Source organism: Microcebus murinus, chromosome 23 (genome assembly GCF_040939455.1).
Source record: "Microcebus murinus isolate Inina chromosome 23, M.murinus_Inina_mat1.0, whole genome shotgun sequence".
Lineage (NCBI taxonomy): Eukaryota > Metazoa > Chordata > Mammalia > Primates > Cheirogaleidae > Microcebus > Microcebus murinus.
The window spans coordinates 30,357,120-30,378,607 of NC_134126.1; the positions used below are offsets into that span (position 1 = coordinate 30,357,120).

Genomic DNA, 21,488 nt, shown 5'->3' on the forward strand with positions numbered 1-21,488 from the left:
GCCCCACGGGGGCTGCCGAGAAATGAAAACTAATCAAATTACACCCGACGGCCTCCCGACCCGTGCACAGGAGCCGGCCGGCCGGGGCGGGCTGGGCGGGGTGGGGGCCGTGGGGGAGAGGGAAGGGGAATCGCATCTAATCCACTCGAAACGTCTTGATGTGCAGCAACAGCTTAGAGGGGGGCTCAGGTTTCCGTGGCGTTGGCTATATTTATCTCTGGTTCCATGCCAGCGGGGAGGGTTTAAATGGCACCCAGCAGTTGGCGTGAGGGGCCGCAGGAGCTTGGGGGCCGGTGGCAGGAACAAGTCTTTTCCGACCCCATGGAGCTGTACGAGACACCCCCCTACTTCTACCAGGAGCCCCGCTTCTACGATGGGGAAAACTACCTGCCCGCCCACCTCCAGGGCTTCGAGCCGCCGGGCTACGAGCGGACTGAGCTCGGCCTGAGCCCCGAGGCCCGAGGGCCCCTGGAGGACAAGGGGCTAGGGACCCCCGAGCACTGTCCGGGCCAGTGCCTGCCGTGGGCGTGCAAGGTGTGCAAGAGGAAGTCGGTGTCGGTGGACCGGCGGCGCGCGGCCACGCTGCGGGAGAAGCGCCGACTCAAGAAGGTGAACGAGGCCTTCGAGGCGCTCAAGAGGAGCACCTTGCTCAACCCCAACCAGCGGCTGCCCAAGGTGGAGATCCTGCGCAGCGCCATCCAGTACATCGAGCGCCTGCAGGCCCTGCTCAGCTCGCTCAACCAGGAGGAGCGCGACCTCCGCTACCGGGGCGGGGGCGGGCCCCAGCCGGGGGTAAGTGGCCTCCCCACTGCCCTGCCCCGGGAGACACCTGGGCAGCCTCCAGTCCCCACGGAGGGGCCCTGTCGGCGGGGTGACGCAGGTGCCAGGCAGGGGCCCAGGGGGCTGCAGAACCACCTCCTTTGCCAGGGCTGCGCTGTCCTGCGTCCGGTGTTCTTTCCGGACAAGAGGAAGGCAGGCAGGGCGGGTGGCCGGGAAGGCACAGGACCGAGGAGGGGCTCCAGGGGCCAGTCCACAGTCAGCCCGGGTGGGGGAAGGATTAACCCAGCGCTTGAGTCAGAGCCCAGGAGGCCAGGCCAAGTACGCCAGAGAAGACCGCGGTCCCCACCCCACCCCATCCTGGGTGTGGCTGAGCAGAGAGAAACCCCCTCAGCCTCATGGGTCCCCAGCAGGCCTGCGCAGGACTGACCCGCGCTGGGCCAGACGTCACGCCTCCGTGACCCTCATCCCTAGGGTCAGGAAGACCCCTGTAAGCTGCTGTCCTGGGAGGGCAGAACCACCACCCGGGACAGAAGCCAGGGAGGCCTGGAGGAAGGGCCTCTGGTTGTGAAAATTCAGAGGTTTCAGATGGCCTGGGCTGGAGGGCCACGTCCTGAGGCCACCCTCCAGCCCCAGCACAGGTGCTTCTGCCCTGAGACCAGGCAGAGACTGACCTTGGGCCTCACCCTGTCTTGCAGGTGCCCAGCGAGTGCAGCTCCCACAGCGCCTCCTGCAGTCCGGAGTGGGGCAGCGCACTGGAGTTCGGCCCCAGCCCAGCGGGTAAGTGGGGCCTGACCCAGGAAACCTTGGCTCAAGTCTCTCGGTCCCTCCCCAGGCCCTGCTCTCCCTCTTACCTGACTCCTGCCTCCAGTCCTCTTCCCTTCGCCTCTCCAGGGACTTCCTGGCTCCAGGGCCCCACGCGGTGGGCTAGGAGGCCCTGGGCCTCCCTGCAACCTTGACCCGCCAAGGAGTGACAGCAGCCTCCTGCGGCTCCCGGTTGGTGCCTGGTGGTTGACCTTCTCGCAGAGAGGAGAGTGTCCCTGCCCCAGGGGTCCCTGGGAATTGCTGAGTCAGTGCTGCGAAACTGGCCCAGCAAAGGGCAGCTCCAGCCTCTGAAGACACACCATCCTGGCTCCACTTGGAGTAGCCTTTTCCAAATCCCAGCCCTGCTAGGCGAGTTCAGAAGAGGCACGCGCACACACACACACGCACACACACGCACACACACGGCACTGAGAAAGGCAGGGTTCCTGTTTGGTTCACCCATCTATCCTGAAAACCCTGTGTCACCCCATGGGCCTCATCCCCCATTCTGGGCCTCCAGACGCCCTTGCTCACGCAGGTAACCCCCTCCCGCCTTCTGCTTGCAGAGCACCTGCTCGCAGCTGACCCTACAGACGCCCACAACCTGCACTCCCTCACCTCCATCGTGGACAGCATCACAGTGGAGGATGTGGCCGTGGCCTTCCCAGACGAAACCATGCCCAACTGAGATCGTCCGCCAGCCTGGGTGTCTGCGCAAGCCCCCCAAGCTGGCCACAGATGCCACCACCTCCACAGCAGGGGCCTCCGGAGCCAGGCTGCCCTGCCGCTGGGTGGCCAGCCGTGGGCTGCCATCAGCCAGCCTACCCCCGTCCTCGTCCATGTAAGGTTAACCCACCGCCCAGCAAGGGACGGATGCCCTCATGTAGCTGACTCTTTAGAGCAGAGGGCACCCCCTTTCCAGGGAGGTAAAGCAGGGGACCAGAGCGCCCCCTCGTGTATGCCCCCGGCTCAGGGGGCAAACTCAGGAGCTTCCTTTTATCATAATGCACCCTGTAATTCCACCCCCCAAGGGAAACAGTTTGAGAGGCAAAGACAGTGTTCTGCCCTGGACCAGCTGTGCCTGTCTCCTGTCTGGTCTCTCCCCATGCCAGTGGCTGGGCTGGGCCTGCCCTCGGTGGAGAGAGAAGAAAGGAGAGGAACAGTCCTCTGTTCCCCAGTCCCTGGGGGGCCAAGCTTTTGCAGTGAATATTGGGAACCTTCCAGTGGTTTTATGTTCTGTTTTGTTTTGTGTGTTGTTTGTAAAGCTGCCATCTGACCAAGGTCTTCTGTGCTGAAGTTGCTGGGGACAGGCAGGGAAGAGGGGGTGGGGGTTCTTGGGGTGATTTCTTTTGTTAACTAAGCATTGTGTGGTTTTGCCATTGTTTTGTATTTTTTTTTTTTTTTTGCTAACTTATTTGGATTTCCTTTTTTAAAAAACAAATAAAGACTGGTTGCTAGAAGCGTGCCCGTCGTCGTGATGAGTAGAAGGAGAGGCGTGGCCGACTTTTCCCCTCCCCACTCAGCAGTCCAGATGCATCCCAGAGGCAGGGCTTGGAGTGGGTGTGCAAACCATCTTGCTGGTGGGCGCTAGGCACGGGGGACCCAGGCTCTTTGTACCACTGCGAGGGAAACCGGGCGGGTCTGGTCCGTAGGCTGGGCGAGGACCAGATGCCACAGAAATCCTTGTGGGACAGAGAGGAAAACCTGCCAAGAGCCCCGGTGCCCTCTAAGTCACAGACATGGCTCCCTGGCCACCGTGCTCAATCTCATATGCAGATAGGTCCCCTGGCTTCCAATCAATCGAGCATATTCACAGCCCCCGCGTGCTCAGCACACAGCACAAGCAGATCTGGAATCTGCGGTTTCCCCTCCCTAATCCCTGCCTCTCCCCCGGGGCCACGTTACCAGGAGCCCATAGAGAAGTGCAAGGCAATTAAACCAGAGGCAGTGCGGGCAGACACTGTCGCTTCCTTGCCCCCTTCCAGTCCTCCGGGCAGAGGGGACCCGCTCCCTGCCTGCAGCTCAGAGCAGGAAGGGCATCTGCGGGGCGGGGCACAGAGAGTCCTCAAAGAACAGTCAGAGGGTTCCAAGAGAAGCTGGGGTTCTCATCATTTGTGACGCTGTTTGAAATTCAAAGACTGGCTTCCTGAGGGGAGAAGGTGGGTGGGGAAGGGAGAACAAAGATTTCGGTAGAGATTACATAAGGACTAACTGAGGAGTTAGCAGGAACTCTAATAGAATTTGAATGGACCGTGAACATCTACTAGAAACTTTATTAATTCCAACTGCTTCGGCCCAAGTTCGTCTGATTTATTGCAAATTACGAGTCTCGGAATGATGTCAGAAGTCCGGGGATTCACAGCACGGTACCTTCCAGCCCCGTTCAATTTTGGGGGGCCCCTGACTACAGACTCACCCCAGTGTTGCTGAAGAGGCTCTGGTGACCGTCCTGCACGTGCTCTGGGCTCAGCTGGGACACCTCAGCGACCCTTGCCCTCCTGACCTTATTCCTGGAGAAGGGGTTCGACGCTGTACCCCTGAGTTTCTCCAGAAACTCTGCCTAAGGACAAGGATAAGAAGGGAGCCTCCTAGGAGGCCGGCAGAACCCGGGTAGGGTGCAGAAGAGACGGTTTCCTCCCAAACCACTGGCCAGGGCTAGGCTTACTGGGAATTGCAAATTAACTCCCATTTGTGGGATTTTCCTCTTTTCAAGTTTGTGTCATCGAGTTTGCCTTCTTTTCCTGGTGGAGGGGCTAGAGAGGAGGATCTCGGTTATTCCCACGGCTCTGAGCCCCGAGCCACTGCTCTTGGGAATGATGGCAACAAGGCCAGAAGTGACGCCTGGGCTCTAGAACCCTCATCCACTCCCTTGTTACCCACCAGAATACTAACCACACACTCAGGGGATCCCCTTCCCCCAGGTTCATTTCCTCTGCCCCGGCCCCTCCCGAGCTCCTTGGGCAGCCTTCAGCTGTGTGGCCTGCCTGTCCCTTGCCCCCTTTCTTACTGGGGGCTCAGACTGGCCGGGAAAGGCACTCAACTCCGCTAAGGAGCCAACAGGCTCAGGGGTTGCCGGATGTATTGTCCACACCGCTTCAGTCATCCCGCCCATTAGAAACCGAGGCTTGTGTTCACGCTCTGGGAAGAATGAACAGTCCTCTGCAATAGCTACTGGAGACAGTAGTAGCTGCCATTCACGCCTGTGGATCCCTACCACGGGTGGGTGTAGTCATTGTCTACTTCAGCAGTCCCCAACGATTTTGGCACCAGGGACCGGTATCACAGAAGACAATTCTTCCACGGACTGGGTTTGGGAGTGTGTGGTGCAGAGCTCAGGGGGTCATGCGTGGCCCTTTTCCTAACAGTCCACGGACCGGCAATGGGCCACGGCCAGGGGTTGGGGACTGCAGGTCTACTGACTTTCTCAGTCTTTAAATCCTTAAGGGAGAAACAATTTGCTGGAATTCCACAGGCGTGAGGCAAGCAGAAGCCCACCCTCGCTCACTATTTTCACAGAAGAAACAGCTATCATCAAAGCACGGGGACTTTCTTAAATTAACAAATGCTTAATCTTCACAATAGGATTACAGATAGGACTCCAATTAATAAATAATGAGTCGAGTTCTTTAGGGAAATTAGCTTAAATTCTTTCTTTAGGGGAAGTACCTACGCTGAATCAAAGTGGGTTAATCAAATGTTGCCTAATAATGGGCTTCAGGGAATCTGCTAGAATGAAAAGATAAAAATTACTTTAAATTGACGTATCAATTGTGACTGTGTAAATAGGAATGCCTCTTATAGCGGTTTGGATAATCAGTGTGAATTGAAGAATGCTTAAGGTACTATTTGCTGCACTCCAACACACATTCTTAGGTATTTAACCTCTCAAGGTGATTTACCTGGCAGACTGGAAAACTTAAGTGCTGCAGGTGTAGGAGGCAGCTGGATCGACTGGAGCGGGAGGCAGGGAGCAGGGGGACCATGGAGGGGGAGAAGAGCCCCTTCATCTCGGGCACCTGTTCATGGATAAAACACCACCCCAACATGGCAGGTCCCTTGGACTTTCCTGAATTCCTGGTTTCTGGGCTCAATGCTGGGGCAGAGTAGGCTGAAGGTGAGTTTGGAAGGCTCCGGGCGGAGGTGGGGTCTTGGCTGAGGAAGCCCGGCCCAGGCCTGCATGGGACCCAAACTCCCTGCCTCCTGCTGCTTGGAGCATTTCTAGAGGGGGCAAAGATTCTTCTTTCTTTTCTACAAATGCCGACAGAAACATGTTGTTGGGGTCTCACTTTTAAAGCTCAGCATTTCCAAAACCAAACGCACATTTCCACACAAGCCTGCTCCTCCTACCTCCCCCATCCCAGTGGATGACAATACTGGGAAGTCATCGGTTTTTTTTTTGGACCCCTTCAGCGAAGATCTCATTTCTGCAGCCAGCTGCCCCCCAAGGTTCATCAATGCGGAGAGGGAGGGGACCCCCTTTGATTGCGGAGAGGGAGGGAACCCCAGAGGCTTCCAGGCTCTAGGCCAGCACCTTCCTAGCCTCCCTCTGCCCTCCCTGGGCCATGTGTAGGTTGCCTTGTCTTGCTCCCCTCCTGTCACCTGTCCCATCACCATGACTCTGCCATCCGTGCTCCATCCGTGTGTGGGGCACTGCCAGCCTTGGCGAGGGTATGCGGTTGCGTGGTGCGAGATGCTGCATGAATGGGAGCTCAACATTTCGATGAGCGGAAGAAACATAACTCCGTGAAGACTCGCAGGTGCCAGGGACACTCGAGCAGCGGCACAGAAAAGGCCCTGGGGAAGGGGGGCTGGGTCACTGAGGAGGCCTTGTTAAGGCGCGCTCGAGTGCGCTTAAAAGAGACGCAAGCGACACTCGGCAGCGTGCGCCCCAGGCACTGGGTCAGGAGTTTTAACAAACATACGGCAGCCAAGGAGGCGGCTCTGCAGTCAGGAAGACCCAGGTTCGAGACCCACATCTGTCTGCTACCAGCTGTGCAGTCCTAGTCTCAAAGTTTCCTGTTCCATAAAACGGTGAGAATACATCACAGGGTTGTGAGTCAATACATTTAACATGCTCAGCAAAGTGGCACACAATGGCACTCAGTGATTTTTAGCTCCTATTAATGTTAACTCTTGTAACAACCCTGAGAGAAAGGCTGCTTCATTTTTCCATTCAATGTGCCCACCGCAGGGTGCAGAGATCAACGAGAGCCCTAGAGGAGCCTCCTCACATCCCCGTGCGAGACAGACAGGAGCATTGCTGCGCGGTGTTTGCAGTGTGTAAGCTGCACTCCGGAAGCAAAGGGTGGCCCGTTACCTAATTCTGCGGAGGAGGGGCAGGTGACGTCTCCCGGTGACGCTTGAGGTGGGCCTTGGAGGCTCCACGCCAGAAAGGTGAGGAGAGACGCAGTCACGCCGCCTCCTGGTGAAGCCCGCGGGCACCGTGTTTCCAAGTCGGGCGGACTGACACTGGAGGGAGGAGGTGAGGGGAAGGAGCCACAGCGAGGAGGGGCAGGACCTCTGATGGGGGCGGTGGGGAGTGTGTGACTGAGAGTGTGACTGGTGGAGTGATGCGACCAGAGCGCGTTCAGAAGCATCACTAGGGGCAGCGCGACCACGCGAGCAGAGCCGAGAGGGGAAGTCAACCACACCCAGCAGTCGGGCTCCTCTCCCCGCCGTCCTTCCCTCCACTCCCTCTGCACCCGCGACCCAGACATCAACCTCTCCAGCAATCCTGTGGTCACGTAAGGAAGCAGATGATTACTGACTACAAGGTTTCGAAGTTGCACTATTTCCTTCCTAGAGGACAGCAGCCTTTACGACTGTAAGGAAACAACAACAACAAAAAAAGAAACTGGAAATGTCGAGTGAATTCAAAGTGTTTTTTTTTAAAAAAAGACCAGAGGCATTTGTATGTTGTCTTAAAACCAGGTTGTTTATTGGTGTGTACACACCCACGCTCACACCCGCACACACCCGCACACCCACTCCTGGTGCACTGGGCCAGTACAGTACTGAGAAGGGACCTGACGAGACACAGGAGGCTGGTGAGGAGGGCTCGGGTGACTGGTGACTCTCCAAAGAAAAAAAATATATTGACTATGAGGCAAGAGATACACCAAGACACCACCACTGTCTGCAAATACTTCTCCATCCCCTCGCTGCGATACTTCCCAAGGTGCCCTGAATGGACACGGCTCTCCCCAGCTGCTGCCTTAGGACATTCGAGCCATGACGGGGTCACGCTGTAGGGAGGAGAGGCTGGGGCTGGATCTCCCACACAGCCAGGCCATCGACCGGGAAGCAGATGGGCTTGGAGTGCTCAACTCCACCCATCTGAGGAATCTGGGGTTCCTCCATAATCTTAGCACCCGTTACCCAGGGATGGGGGCTCTTCCTGCCCATCCGACCCATTTTCTGTTCAATAACTCCTCCAGCTCAAGCAGCCTGGTGGGCAGGGAGGCCAGGGGACAGTGAGGGGGAGCAAGGGCAGGTGGCTGCCTTGCCCAAGCCTAGGCAGCACCCACCCCACACCACTGGTGACCCTCTCCTCTTCTGCGAAGTGGCAGAAGGCTTCGGCCCTGGCGCTGCCCCCGGCTCCATCACCCCTTCGGGACAGGGGCGCTCTGGCCCATGTCCCCGCCTGCTCGTCCGGCCCCTGCTCAGAGCCCGGGCAGACCAGGTTGCAAAGCAGCTGCTCCAGCCGCCTGCAGGATGGCGCTGCCCTGGCCCCTGTCCAAGGAGCATGCTCGTCCAGGCACCCTTCCCTTCCTCTCGTTGCAACGAAGCCCTAGGTTCTATCATCCCACCCATGAGTCCGGAACACTTTCGGGCACCACTGTAGAATGAAGGGACGGGTGAGGAAGAGGGAGTTCCCGGGCGCGGAATCCCTCAGCCCTGGTTCCCACCACGCTACTGGAGAATACAATTAAAATGGTGGGAGCTGGTGGATCTCAGGCATTTCTGGAGGAAGTCCTTGCACTCCAAAAGAGCACTGAATGAGGGCTGGGTGATTTGGGGACAGGCGAGAGTGACAGCCTTTGTCAACATTGGATTTCCCAGACCTGGGACATGATTTACTGGAGGGGAAGCTTTATTTTCTTCCTTTCAGAGAAAGGAAGCCTCATTCTACCTTTTCCCCTAACATGATTTTAGGGTCAATGTATATTCAATCCACCCCTCAGGTTCATTGTTATGGGGCTGGAATTACTAGAGAAGAGAGACAGAGGGAGAGAGCCAGGGTAGGGATGCGGGGAGCAGAGTCAGCAGTGCAGGGCTGCATCTGCTCTGCCCCAGAGCCTGAGCCCCACAACCCCCTCCTCCCAGCCCGCCAGGGGGCATTCCCATTGCCCTGTTGGCTCAAGGCTACCAAAGGCCACCAGCTCTCCCTCAGGCTGGCCTTCCTACACCTCTCACTGGGCAGGGGGCTGACAGCTTCTCCACCCTCACTCTTTGCCCAAAGCTCAGGGGTCCCTTTCTCTCTGATTCTTCCCAAACTCACATGTGAGATTCAGCTTAAGCCAGGCCCTGGAAATTCTACCTCAGCCTTCTTCCTCCCGGCCCTATCATCCTGAGGGAGAGAACAGGGCCTTCTGCAGCCCCCCACGGGCCCCCAAGCAGGTGCTGAGGCAGGAACGGCAGTCCTGGTGCCGGACTGGGGAAGGGGTGGTGCTACGGGTGCCAACACCAGCAGTGAGACCACCTGGCAAAGCCAGCAGTGGACAGGGACCCCAGGCCGAATAGCCCAAGCAGGGCAGAGTCTGAAGTGACCCTTTCCTGGAAGGGCCAGCCCAGCCCTTGGCCCAGGATCCTCGTCCTGGTGGAAGCTGCAGTCCAGACCAGGCAAGGTCCAGAGAGGGAGGGTGGAATGCACACCCACCCTGGGCAGCCCTCCTCCCGCTCCCCTAGAATCCCACGCACGGACAACCAGGGCCTCCGCAGCACCAGGGGACCCCAGCCACACCCCACCAGAGACTTACAAAGGAAATACTGTGGGACTCAGGGTAGTGGGGTGCCAGGGGGGTGGACGAGTATATGCCGAGATCCGGGGCAACTGGAAAGTCACGGAGGAGACGAGGAGCTGTGGGAGGAAGGGGACCGAGCAGGAGGGGTCAGGGCCGGTGGAGGCTGTGAAACCCAGGAGGAGGAGGCCGGCCCTGTGGCTAGTCCCGGAAGGCCGAGAGCATGTGTCCGTAGAGATAGTGGGAGTGAGCTGAGAGAGAGAGAGAGACAGGCATTGCACGGTGAGTGGGGTGCGGGGTGTCTATCTGCAGGGTATTGTGCTTCAAGTGCAAAGCGCTGGCCAGCAGGAAGGGGCAAGCCGGGCAGTGCAGGCGAGCGGGGCTGCAGCGGCAGGGCCAGGCTGGCGGCCAGAGGCAGGTGCGTGGGGCCGAGGGCCAGCAGCAGAGCGCCCGCACCCCAGGGCCTGGCCCACTTACCCCGAGCCACGGGCACACCCCCGTCAGACCCGGGGCGCGAGGGTGGGGGGTCAGCAGGAGTAGGTCCGAACCGTGGAGGTCTCCAGTCTCTGTGCCCCCGCCGTCCCCGCTGGGAGGAGTCGGCAGCCGCGGGAGAACACACAGAGCGGCGGGTTAGTGCGGCCCACGCGTGCCCGCGCGCCCACGGCAGCCGTTAGTGCAGCGTCAGCCCGGAGGGAGCCTTGCCCCTCTCCGCCCGGCCGGGCCCCGGATGCTGGCACCGGAGCCACACAGACGGCGACAGCCCGGCCTTGGCCGCGCCCAGCCAGCCTGCCACTCACCTTCCGGCATGATCTTCTTCGGCGGGGCCGGCGGGGGCTGCAGGGGCCCCAGCGTGGACACGCGGAAGCCCGCCGGGAGGGTCTCCGAGGAGGCGCTGAGCATGCCGTGGTGGTCTCGCGGCCGGAAGCGTTTCCTCCAGGAGGGCGCGCGGCGGAACACCTTGTCGTCCCCCTGCAGCGTGGGGGACACGCAGAGGCCAGATTGGCATGTTGAACTTGCTCCCCTCACTCCCTGCCTGGGGGAGGGCAGTCATGGCTGGTTCTAGGGGTACCGCACCCATCCCTTTGGAAAGAGGGAGCAAGGTCACTTCTCCTTTCTAGCCCTTAGTTTCTCCATCTGGGGAAGGCATCAGGGAACCTGAAATGCTGTCTCCAGGCGGTGGGGTGGAGGGTGTGTGGGAGGAGTGGAATCTGGTGGATCTGTCACCCTGCGGTTACACTCTGCTTCCCTGTCCACCCCAATCCCCTCCCACTGGGCTTGGGGTGCTCAGTGACCTTTCAAGGTGTCCTTTTCTCAGCCTCACCCCATGGGAAGTCACCAGCCAGCCCCCTTCTGTCCTTCTGGGGCCTCCTGATGGCTGTGGCTGGGTATGCTGGAAGAGCACTGTGTCGGGAGTCAGGACACCTGGCTTCCAATCCTGACTCTGCCATTTTACTATTAATAGATATGTGACCCTGGGCAAAGTGAGTGACCTCTCTGAGCGTCAGTTTCCTCATCTGTAAAATGGGAATAACATCTGCCCTATTTCTCAGGCTGCCTAACCCTAATGGGATCAGCTGAGAGCACCCTGTGGTAGTGATTGGGCAGATGACCAAGCAGAAGCATGACCAAGCAAAGAACATGACCGGCAGCCCCCCGCCGTCATCTGCCCCGACACCCCTGCCAGCCAAGTCTCCAAAATAACCATCTCTGCCAAAAGGGCACCCAGGAACCCTACAGGATGCCTCCCCTGCACCCTTCAAAGGCCACATGTACCTGCTTTGTCCTGCCCAATCGCCCTCCACCCAGATCTCAGAACTGATGCAGGCAGAGAGGACAAGCAGGAACAAGGGACATTAACCCACCTGTCCTTGCCTCGACAACCCCTCCCAGCCCCAACCCCTTAGGGCTTGTAGTTCATGCCCTGAGTAGGCCAAATGCTCGGACCAGTTCTTAGCACTACGGACCTCTGCGTCATAGCACCTGTCCTAGGAGCATTTTCCCATGTAGTCATGAGATTCTTTCACTAATACAGTCGTGTACTGCATAACATTTCAGTCAGTGAGGGGTTACCTTCACAACACTGGTCCTATAAGATTACAATACCATATTTTTACTATACCTTTTCTATGTTTCGATATGTTTGATACACAAATACTTACCATTCTGTTCTGTTTATAGTATTCTGTACTGAAACGCGCTGTACAGGTTTGCAACCTCAGCACAATAGGCTACACCACATATCTAGGTGTGCAGTAGGCTATCCCACCTAGGCTTGTGTAATTACACTCTGTGTGCTATTTGCACAAGGACAGAATCACCTAAAGACACAAATCCCCATCATTAAGCAATTCACGACTGTCTCTCTTGCCCCCTCCCTCCCCTCTTCCCTCCCTCCTTTCCTCTACTGCTTTCACTCTCCCCACTCCTGCTTTCAAATTATATGCTCCAAGAAGGCAGAAACCATGAAAAATTGCCTTTTTGAGCTTTGATTTCCTCATCTGTAATATGGGGATAATAACCCTCTCACATAGTGATTATTGTCATAAAATGAGACATCTGTCACCATTATACCACCACTCCTGGCCCAATGCCTGGCACAGAGCATGTATTCAAAGAAATATTTTTGTAAGGAGGAAAGACTAAATAGATTTTTTGTGTTGTTTTTGTTTTATTTTGTTTTTTGATGTTGTTTTGAGACACGATCTCACTGTATCACCTAGGCTGGTCTTAAACTCCTGACCTCAAGCGATCCTCTCGCCTCAACCTCCTGAGTAGCTGGGACTACAGACATGAGCTACAGAACCCAGCTCTAAATTGTTTTCTAAATCAAAAAACACCATACTAATACATACACACACATACTAATAAACACACACACACACATATATATATGAGTCATTTTTCCAGACAGCAACAAAGAAAGCTCAGATCCTAGGTGTGGGGGGGATAAGTAGGAGGCTCAGTATCACACAGGCATTGGGAAAACTAAGATCTCTCAGAGTGGGGACAGCTAGGGGTCTGGAAGTTTACTCCTTGACTGGAAAAAATTATACACACACACACACACACACATTTTTCCCCAAACTTTAAGCTACCTCTGGGAAGGAAACCTACGTCCACAAACTCTGCGCCTTCCCGAGAGTGACCTGTCCACTGAGGCAGAGCGACCATTCTGCAGAGGTGAGGCTGAGCCCTGTTAAACCCAACTAAGAAACAATGATCTGACTGAAGAAGGAGAAGCTAAAAATAAACATCCTCTGGGCTCTTTTTTAACTTGCTCGCAGCCGAATCAGTGAAGGCAGACCTGGCAGGCAAGGGCAGGCAATGGTGGGGACAGGAGAGAGAATGGGGAGGAGGTGGGGGTGGGGGGTGCGGGTGCCTGTCCTCAGAAAACAGGTGGGGAGGTGGGTGCGGCTCAGGATGTCAGGGTCTTCGTCTTTCCAGGCGAAATCAAGTAGCAGGGTCTATCGCTTCAGTGACCGGGAGGGCTGAGAGAGGAGAACTTTAACTTGGCGTGAAGGTCACGCGGGAGTGAAACTAGGGAGAAAGCCGGAGCCGTGTCTTTGGCCCTGTCGAAGGCACTGGGGACCGAGAGCGCAGACCTGTCCCACACAGCCTCAGCTCCAAACACCACCTTCCTGCGGGGTGACCTGGAATTCTACCGAGCAGGCTGGAAGGGTGCCCGGCTTGTGGCACTAAACATATGGGGTCTGAGAGACAAGGACAAAGGTATAATCCCAAAGCTTTGATCCTGTGTGGTTAGGAGGGCTGGGCCCAGAGGTGGCAGATGCTAGAAGTATAACATATAGGGGCCTTCAGCTTTTGTACAAGGAACCAGTTTCACAGACTTCTCCACAGCCTTTTGCTTCCCAAAGACAGGCCCCACCAGGCCTGGCCTGCCTCCCCAAACCCCTGACTTCACCCCCCGTCACTCCGGCTCTCTTCCTGTAGTCCAGCCCACCGGTCTTCAGCCCAGGGAAAGCAGAACTCATGAACTTCAATCCCATGAGCCAGCAATGACCAAATCCCCAAGGCCCCTAATTTACAGCCAAATACTCACGTCATCTAGCTTCCGGTCTGTGCCCAAAGCCAACAGGTTATTGAACTCCCTCTCCATCACTTGGCGTGCCTGGGGTCCATGGGGAGAGAGAAGGAAAGGTGGGAGGCTGTGGTTAGTGACCTCTACGCCATCTTTCACCTGTGTCCTAGGGCCCAAGGGCAGAGCCGGGGAGTCTCAGTGCACTGAGCCCATTAGAGGCTTCACACACCTTCCTGACGGCGCTCCTTCAAGCAACCCTCAGAAATGAAACGATAAGCCTTAGGACTCTTTCATAGGGAGAAAATTAGGAAAATGTAATTTTTTTTAAAAGGAGGATCACAGAACATGTGGATGTATAAGCTTTACCTACAGGGAAAAATAATTGTCTAAAAAGGAAAGCCATGCCTGACTTCCTTTCTGGAGGGGTAAATAAGCATATAGACCATGGATAACCAGAACATACCTTATTTGGATTAAATAAATACATCCGATATAAGGTTCCACATTGAAAAATTAGGAAGACTGCTCAGTCACGGATACTGGTGGCCCCTGGGCCATGTTGTGGACACAGGCTTTTTCTTGGCCTCTCAGGAGATTAACTCACTGGGAGTTATGAAAATATGCCAGAAACAGGAAAGTTTTCAAAACTGCCACCAGATATTTTTAATGAAGGATTCTACATTGAGTCGGATACTAATTCTCCCAACAGCTAAGTTAAATGACTGGGTCAGGAAAATAAGAATGGTCAGAAAGCAATAGAGAGGTGTCCCTGCTACTATTTACAGAATTACTGCTATCTTCAAAAACTGAATGCATTTAGAGATAGGAAACCAAAGAAGGAGAAAGGCCCATTTCTGGGTAGAAAATATTAACCATAGAGTTCCATAAGGACAGTCTTTGTCAGTGTGGGATCATGACATTTTTATAAATGATCTGAAAAGAGAGGCATAGTCAATTTTCAAGTATCCAAGTAACATTGCTCCTCTGGGTAGCGAAGGGTGACGAGGATAGGTATAAACTTCAGAAGCATCGCACAAAGCTGTGTGAGTGGGCAGGAAGGCGGCAAATGAGGTTCTAGGTGGGCAAGTGGAGAAAAATTGCACTTGGGAGACCCCAAGCTCGTCTTAGAGAATGAGGGTCCTGTGCCGTCTGCTTTGACTGGTCGGGGGTCACTGCAGGGTCTACAGGACACGCTGGCCTTGTGTGCTGCCACCACCCCCAAAAGGCCAACACACTGTCCTGAATTATGGGACGACGCAGAGCTACCCGCACTCAAGCCAGAACGTGTTTGCTCCCAGAATAGCCTGTGCAGCTCTGGTGGCTGAATTTCAAAAGAGATCTGACAGCTGCAAACAGTCCAGACAAGGGCAGCTAAAACGATCAGGGGACAGAGGGGAGTCTATATGAGGAAAGGCTAAAAGAATTAAGACCACTCTGTCTGGAGAGACAAAGGCTTGGACCCACAGGCAACACAATCAGAGTTGATGAAATCACAAAAGGTGAGAACTGGTCAGACACAAACCTATTTACCAAACCTAAAGTGTTAGGACAAAGCAGTTCCTTCCCCAGGGAAGGCCTGACAGGGGCATATTTAGGACAAATAAAATCAGGAAGTACTTCACACAACAAGTTGTACTTCTAGAATCCATTTACCCCCAGGAAGTTAGAAAGGCCAAAAATATAAATAGGTTCAAGAGAATTTAGATATATTCTGGTATGACAGCTCCATAAAAATGATGAAATGTAATTTAAGGAGATGTTTAATCTTTTGAGCTGCTGACAGGGAGACAAAGCCCTGGCATGGAGAGGCTCTGGGCTGTGTAATTCTGTATATTTAGCTTTTTTAAGCCTGGGGTCCAGGACCAGGTCCCTAGGACGTCAAAGGAGAGATGGGTCCTCTGGCCCCTATGGGCCCCGGGGCCAGTTCTCCTCTAAGAAAAGTGAGACCAGAGAAGCAGCGTGTGCGAAAGGCAGGAACAGAGTCCCCTCTATGAAATGGGGTTGGGGGAGTGGGGGTACCCACAGCAGTGTGGGTACACATAGTAAGGATACACTACATTCCAGGCCCGTGCTAGGTGTGCTCTGTATGTAAAGGACACATGTTCCCCAGGGGGCGTGGTTATGCACAGGGACTACCTGGAGGTTTGAGGACATTGTGATCTCTTCTGGGACAGGCCCCAGAAAAGCTCCCCACAAAGACCCCCTAAGCCTCCGTGTGTGAGAGAGAGAATGAAAGAGAGCAAGTGAGGGAGGGAGGGAGAGAGAGATTAAAAGGTCGCCCACCTGGGTGTTCTGTGTGGGGATCTGGAGGACCAGGGCCAGCGTATTGTGGTCAAAGTTCTCGTCCAGGGCCAGCAAGGCACCATGCACTCCACTCTCGTGCAGGTTTCCTGCGTAGTCCCGGAGCCCAATGGACTGGACCCAATGAACCACCTGGTCATTGGTCCACACCAGCACATCTGCAGGGTGGGGGAAGAAAAGGGGCGGAAAGAAAGGGGGCCCTCTGGGGACAGAAATAGAGCTCCCGAGACCCACAGTCCCAGTCCACCTGTTCTCTGGTTCACACCCCACCCCCAGCTTTCCAGAGTTTTCTGTCCTCCCTGATACCTGGGCTCCTGGAGAACCAGCCGCACCTCACCCCATCCCTGCCAGCCTGCAGGACTTGGGGTCAGGCCCCCAGCTTTCTCCCCAGAGCCCCTGTACTGGTCAACCCCCTGCCCCAGGCTGGAATGGCCTTCTTCCTATTCCTTCTGCCTTCAAGGTCTCCTCTAAGACCTGCCTCTCTTTCCCATCCAACCCCACCCAAACCACCAAGTACCACGAGCACACCAGGCTACAGCGCTGTCCTGGGGAATTCACTGCATCTGTCCAGCTGGTGGCCACTGTCCCATATGTGTGTGAGGGAGGGCGTGGACTGTCTCCCCTATCAAGCTGGGAGCCCCCTAAGGTTGGGGCTGCATCTTCACTCTCAGCTTTAGAGCTTCCCAGAGGCACAGATGCCTCCATCCGCACGCTGCCCAAGGCAGGAACCAGCAAGGCAGGCTGTTCCCGCACCGTTTAGGAGGAGGCCCCACCCAGCCTCACAAGCTTACCCTTGATCTCGTGCTGGCTCTCCTCCCGCCTCTTCTCCAGCTCCTTCCGGTCATAATTCAGCCTCTTCAGACACATGATGCCATACTGAAGGCTGGATCTGCAGGCACACAGCCCCTGAGCCACAGCCTCAGGGCGGCCGTGTTCCCCCAAACCCCATCCCACATCCAGCTCAGCCACAGCACGAAGAGCACCCCAGCCCCCTCTCACTCTCCTCCTCTCTGCCCCGGGCTTACCCACGATCTATCCCAACACCTGCCCTGGCTGCTTCCCTCTCTCTGCCTACCCTATATCCTCCCTCTCAGCCAGGGAGCGGATGGGCCTGGGGGCTGACTGATGGAAGAAAAGTTCTTTAAATGAAATCAACATGTTCCTCCCCCTCCAGGCACTGGAATGGCAAAGTCCCCTACTACCCGCAAATCAAAGAAAAAGCAGTAACAAGATACTCCCTTGTGTGCCCATTTCATGCAGGGTTCTTACGATGCCTACAAGATGCTACACTATCTGTTCCCTAACCTGGCTGACCCCCTTGGCCACTCTCCCTCTCACTCTCACTGCTGCAGCCACACTGGCACCCCTGCTGTTCCTCAAACACAGCAGGCTTGCTAGGCCTGCAGGCCCCAGGGCCTTTGCACTGGCTGCTCCCCCTGCTAGAACACTCCTTTCCCCTAGTTTGCAGCATAGCCCACTCCTCTGTCTACCTTAAATCTTTGCAGAATTGTCACCTTCTCCATCCAATTCACTAGTCACCCTGTTCTTCAGATTTAAAACTGCAATATCATATCACCACCCCTGGCCACACTCCCAATCCCCCTTACCCTGGTCTAATTTTTTTCCTAGCACGTTTCATCTATTAACATACCAAATATTCATTGCTCTTTGACCGTCTCTTCCCATTAGAATGTAAGCTCATGAAGGCAGGGAACTTTGTTGTGTTTACTGATCTTAAACCCCCAGCACATGGTAGAGACTCTGTGAATGCTGCATGAATTAAATGAAATAATTCATGTAAACTACTAAAAGCACTTAAAACAGTACCCGGGGCATAGTAGGCACTCAATAACTAAGCCAGTCTGAGATCCACAGATTCTGTGCATTAAAAGGGACCCAGAGGAGGTCATCAGTCCAAGCTCCCAGCTAATACAGGAGTCACTTCTACATCATCCTTCAGAGTAGTCACTGACTCTGTGCTTGAATACTTCCAGTGACAGGGAACTTATTACCTCTCAAAGCAGCTCATTCTTTCTTGGAAAAATGGTAGTGTTCTTCCTTAACTTGAATACTACTTTGTCATTCAGCCTCTCTGGGTTCTTCCTTCTATGGAGGAATAGAAGGTCCCTCCCATCTGTAACTGCTTCGACTCTATTATTCAGGCCACTGCTTTGTGGTATCAAATCGTGTATACAGTCCCCTCCTTCTTTCCCCTCAGTTTTACCCAGGAAGCCCTTCTGCTAAAAACAGTTCCTCCCTCATAGGCCAGAGACACCCTGTCTAGGAGCCCTGTCCTGGCTCCAGCCACCCACGTATTGCTCAAGCCACTGGCGTAAACCGTGGCCCACTGAGAGGGGCACAGCACACACAACTCATGGCCGCAAATGCCTTCTGTCTAACTGCAATCTCATCTACTGTAATTTTCAGTCCAGTTCCTTTGACTTTCAGAGCTGTCGCACAGCATAGCAAAAATATAAGGCCCTTAAAGTTAGGTTAACCTAACTTTCTGCCGCTTACTAGCTAGGGGCACTCAGCATGTGCGATGGCGTCCCACCTGTCCCGCAGGTGAGATGAATGCAAGGGCTGGCCCAGCCCCCGGACAGTGCCACAGGCACTCGGTGACAGAGCCACTGTTAGGGTGGTGTTTCTGACTATCGCGTGTGCGGTCCCGTCACAACAGGAGCTCCTTAAGGAGCACCGTGTTCCCAGGAAAAGAGCTCTGAGTTGGGTGTCAAGGAACAAGGGTTTGAGCCCCATTCTAGAACCATCCGGCTGAGCGACCTGATGGAACTCAACCTCTCTTGGACTTGTTTTCTCTACATGTAAGAGTTTCTAAAGATCCCTTTCTTGCCATAAAAATCATGATCTGAAAGGATTTTTAGACATGAGAGCATGCTTGCGAAACGTTAGGTGGGCTAAGCGCAGGTACAGCCCTCGCTGAGGTGAGGCACGCGAAACGCTTTAGAAACTCCGAGGCGCTCAACATGCGGAACTGAATCCAGGAGCACGCGTGCGGGCCGGGTGGTCTCGGGGACCGGGCAGGGGGTGGCAGGCAGATTTCCACAGTGTTGGGCGGAGCCAGGCTGCCAGGCCCTCCAGCAGCCCAGGCACATCCGTCCTCCCGCAGCCCTATCAATCACTGAGCGGGGGACAGGTGCAGCTGGCCTGGCAGCCTCCCAGGCAGAGACAAAAGATTCCCTTTCAGCCCCGGTGGACTGTGGGGGCGGGGTGCGGAGGGGAGGACGCAACCTCCCCTCACAAGCCAGCCGCACGCTGGGGTCGGGAAGGCTGAGGGTTCCAGGACAGGAGGCGCTGCAGTGCGGTGGCCAGGACGCTGGACTCGAGTTGGCAGACATGGGTCCCACCTGTACTCTGCCGTCACCCCCAGGTGACACCGGGCTATGTTCCTTCTGATGCCTCAATTTCCTCATCCATAAAATGGGAGGTTAGCTAGATCCCTTTCAGATTTAACGTTCAAGGAACAGCCACAGAGCCCTGAGGGAACCTTGAAGAGCCACAGCCCAGCCCCACCCCTGGTCTCATTATCCACACAAGGCAAAAGACCTGGCTCAAAGAGCCACCTGTGCGACTGGAAGCTGGATGTTAAGAAGGACTTCCTGGCCGGGCGCGGTGGCTCACGCCTGTAATCCTAGCTCTCTGGGAGGCCGAGGCGGGCGGATCCTTTGAGTTCAGGAGTTCGAAACCAACCTGAGCAAGAGCGAGACCCCCGTCTCTACTATAAATAGAAAGAAATTAATTGGCCAACTAATATATCTAGAAAAAACTAGCTGGGCATGGTGGTGCATGCCTGTAGTCCCAGCTACTCAGGAGGCTGAGGCAGAAGGATCGCTTGAGCCCAGGAGTTTGAGGTTGCTGTGAGCTAGGCTGACGCCACGGCACTCACTCTAGCCTGGGCAACAAAGTGAGACTCTGTCTCAAAAAAAAAAAAAAAAAAAGAAGAAGGACTTCCTGAACACTGTCAACTCCTGGAACAGTACCCGCCCACGGCGCTCCCCGACACAAACGCCTGCCTGCCGAGACCAGGCAGGTGAGGGAGGCCGCTGGGGGCCAGCAGGCCCTGGGGCAGCCCACCCACCTAAGAGAGCACTGCTGTCCACCTTCGGCAGGTTGTTCCCATGCACGAATGTACTGACAGAGCTTTCCATTTTCCAAGAGGAGCCAGAACTCCAGAATTTTGTGTAAAATCTCCTACTGTTGAAATACTGGCAACTAAATTTGTAATTTTTAAAATGCATGTGGGCCAAACATAATACATCTGTGGGCCAAATTCTGCCCACGGGCTGCCAGTTTGGGACCTCTGCCGCAGACACAGAACATCAGACCGTTGAACAGAAGGTCTTTTCAGCATAGAGGAGAGGACTGGATGACATCCTGTATAAAAGGATGTGAGCTCAAAGCCAAGAGGCGCCAATCTGGGATGTTGGCAGGGCAAAGGCCTAGAAAGACCTTTCCCTTGACTTGGAAGGAATGAGACTCCTAAATTAAACACTGGGTTCAGTTTGCGTCTTCTCAGGGTAAACACAGAGGACTCAGCAAGCCCAAAGACAAGCAATGACATTCAAACCTGGGGGGAAATCTCAAAGAAGGTGAAGCTAAAGAGAAATGACATTTTGTGTCTTAGGGTTAGAGGTAAGAGGATCAAACCCTCCAACTGTAGGATAAGACAAGGATTCAACAGGGAGGTTTGCCCAGCAGGGAGACCTGTTACCACCCAGAACAGGCCATGGAAAGAGACAGAGCACCTCTGTCGCTGGGGACAGACCCCCAGAGTTGGGGGAGACCCATGCTGGGGAGGTGGCCCTGGGCCCCAGCCTCACTCACCGATGGAAGCTGTCCACCATCTTCAGGTGGACGCGCAGGTCCTTCTTGGTGAGGTGATCCAGCATGCGAGCGTCCACCAGGCACTCCATGAAGTAGCTGCGGTACTGCGGCAGCCCCAGGCTGGGCAGCCATTCGTTCCCGATCCACTCGTGGTTCATGTCCCCATAAGCCAGGGTCTGCGGGAACAAGAGGAAGGAAGCCGTTGGGGAGGGAGGCAGAGCCAGCAGGTTGCAGCTGGCTCATCTGGTTGGGAGAAACATGAATCCATCCTCCACCCATGAGGGAAGAAGGGCAGATCAGTAAGATTTCAGTTTATCTTCACTAAGAGACCGGTCACGGTGGGAGGTGGGGATTTTAAACGGAACTTTTTAAGATCTCTAAATGATACGGTTCCACTCCCGTATCAATTATCCACACTAATGAACAGAAGCAGCTCTCCAGGCAGGACATGACATGAATCCTTCCTGTGGACTCTGGAACGCATTTGCGGTGTTGGGCAGCAGACTTGCCTTCCTGATTCTCAAAGAGCCTCAGGCCAGCTGAGCCCAGGAGAGAGGCTGTGTCACAGAGGACCTGCAGTGTGGCAAGGGACGCCAGTCTTGCTCTGAAAAACGGCTGGCCTCGCCCAGTCCATAGGAAGTTACGTGTTGGCTGGAGACGGAGAAAAATAAAGGGCAGTGGCCTGTGTCTGAATAACCAGCACTCAGTTCTCCAAGGCCTGGTTCTCTACTCCAGGAATTCTCCAGGTCCTCTGTTGCTTGCCC

At 55.2% G+C, this 21,488-nt stretch overlaps 2 protein-coding genes across 10 annotated transcripts in view; one reads left to right on the plus strand and one right to left on the minus strand.

Annotated features, from left to right (window-relative positions):
- Nucleotides 1-265: 265 nt before the first annotated feature.
- MYOG (myogenin) lies at nt 266-3,041 on the plus strand. The gene is made up of 3 exons (XM_012758649.3): nt 266-792; nt 1,476-1,557; nt 2,148-3,041. Exons 1-3 carry the CDS (start codon nt 322-324, stop codon nt 2,267-2,269), a joined length of 675 nt encoding a protein of 224 aa, XP_012614103.2. The 5' UTR covers nt 266-321; the 3' UTR covers nt 2,270-3,041.
- A 4,427-nt stretch (nt 3,042-7,468) lies between these two features.
- PPFIA4 (PPFI scaffold protein A4) overlaps nt 7,469-21,488 on the minus strand; it is a 49,243-nt gene continuing 35,223 nt past the window's right edge. For 4 of the 9 annotated variants that reach the window (XR_001148805.2, XR_001148804.2, XR_001148802.2 and 1 more), the window contains 7 exons: nt 20,725-20,900; nt 16,674-16,771; nt 15,865-16,040; nt 13,603-13,671; nt 10,340-10,511; nt 10,020-10,128; nt 9,667-9,793 (listed from right to left, as the gene is read on the minus strand). Coding sequence is in view for 5 of the 9 variants with exons in the window: in XM_012744409.2 (XP_012599863.1) it covers nt 9,744-9,793; nt 10,340-10,511; nt 13,603-13,671; nt 15,865-16,040; nt 16,674-16,771; nt 20,725-20,900 (741 nt within the window). In the remaining 4 variants the exon portion in view is untranslated. Of the gene's footprint in view, nt 9,794-10,019; nt 10,129-10,339; nt 10,512-13,602; nt 13,672-15,864; nt 16,041-16,673; nt 16,772-20,724; nt 20,901-20,927; nt 21,376-21,488 lie in introns of those variants that run through there. The other 5 variants (XM_075996944.1, XM_075996943.1, XM_012744409.2 and 2 more) reach the window with 4 other exon arrangements.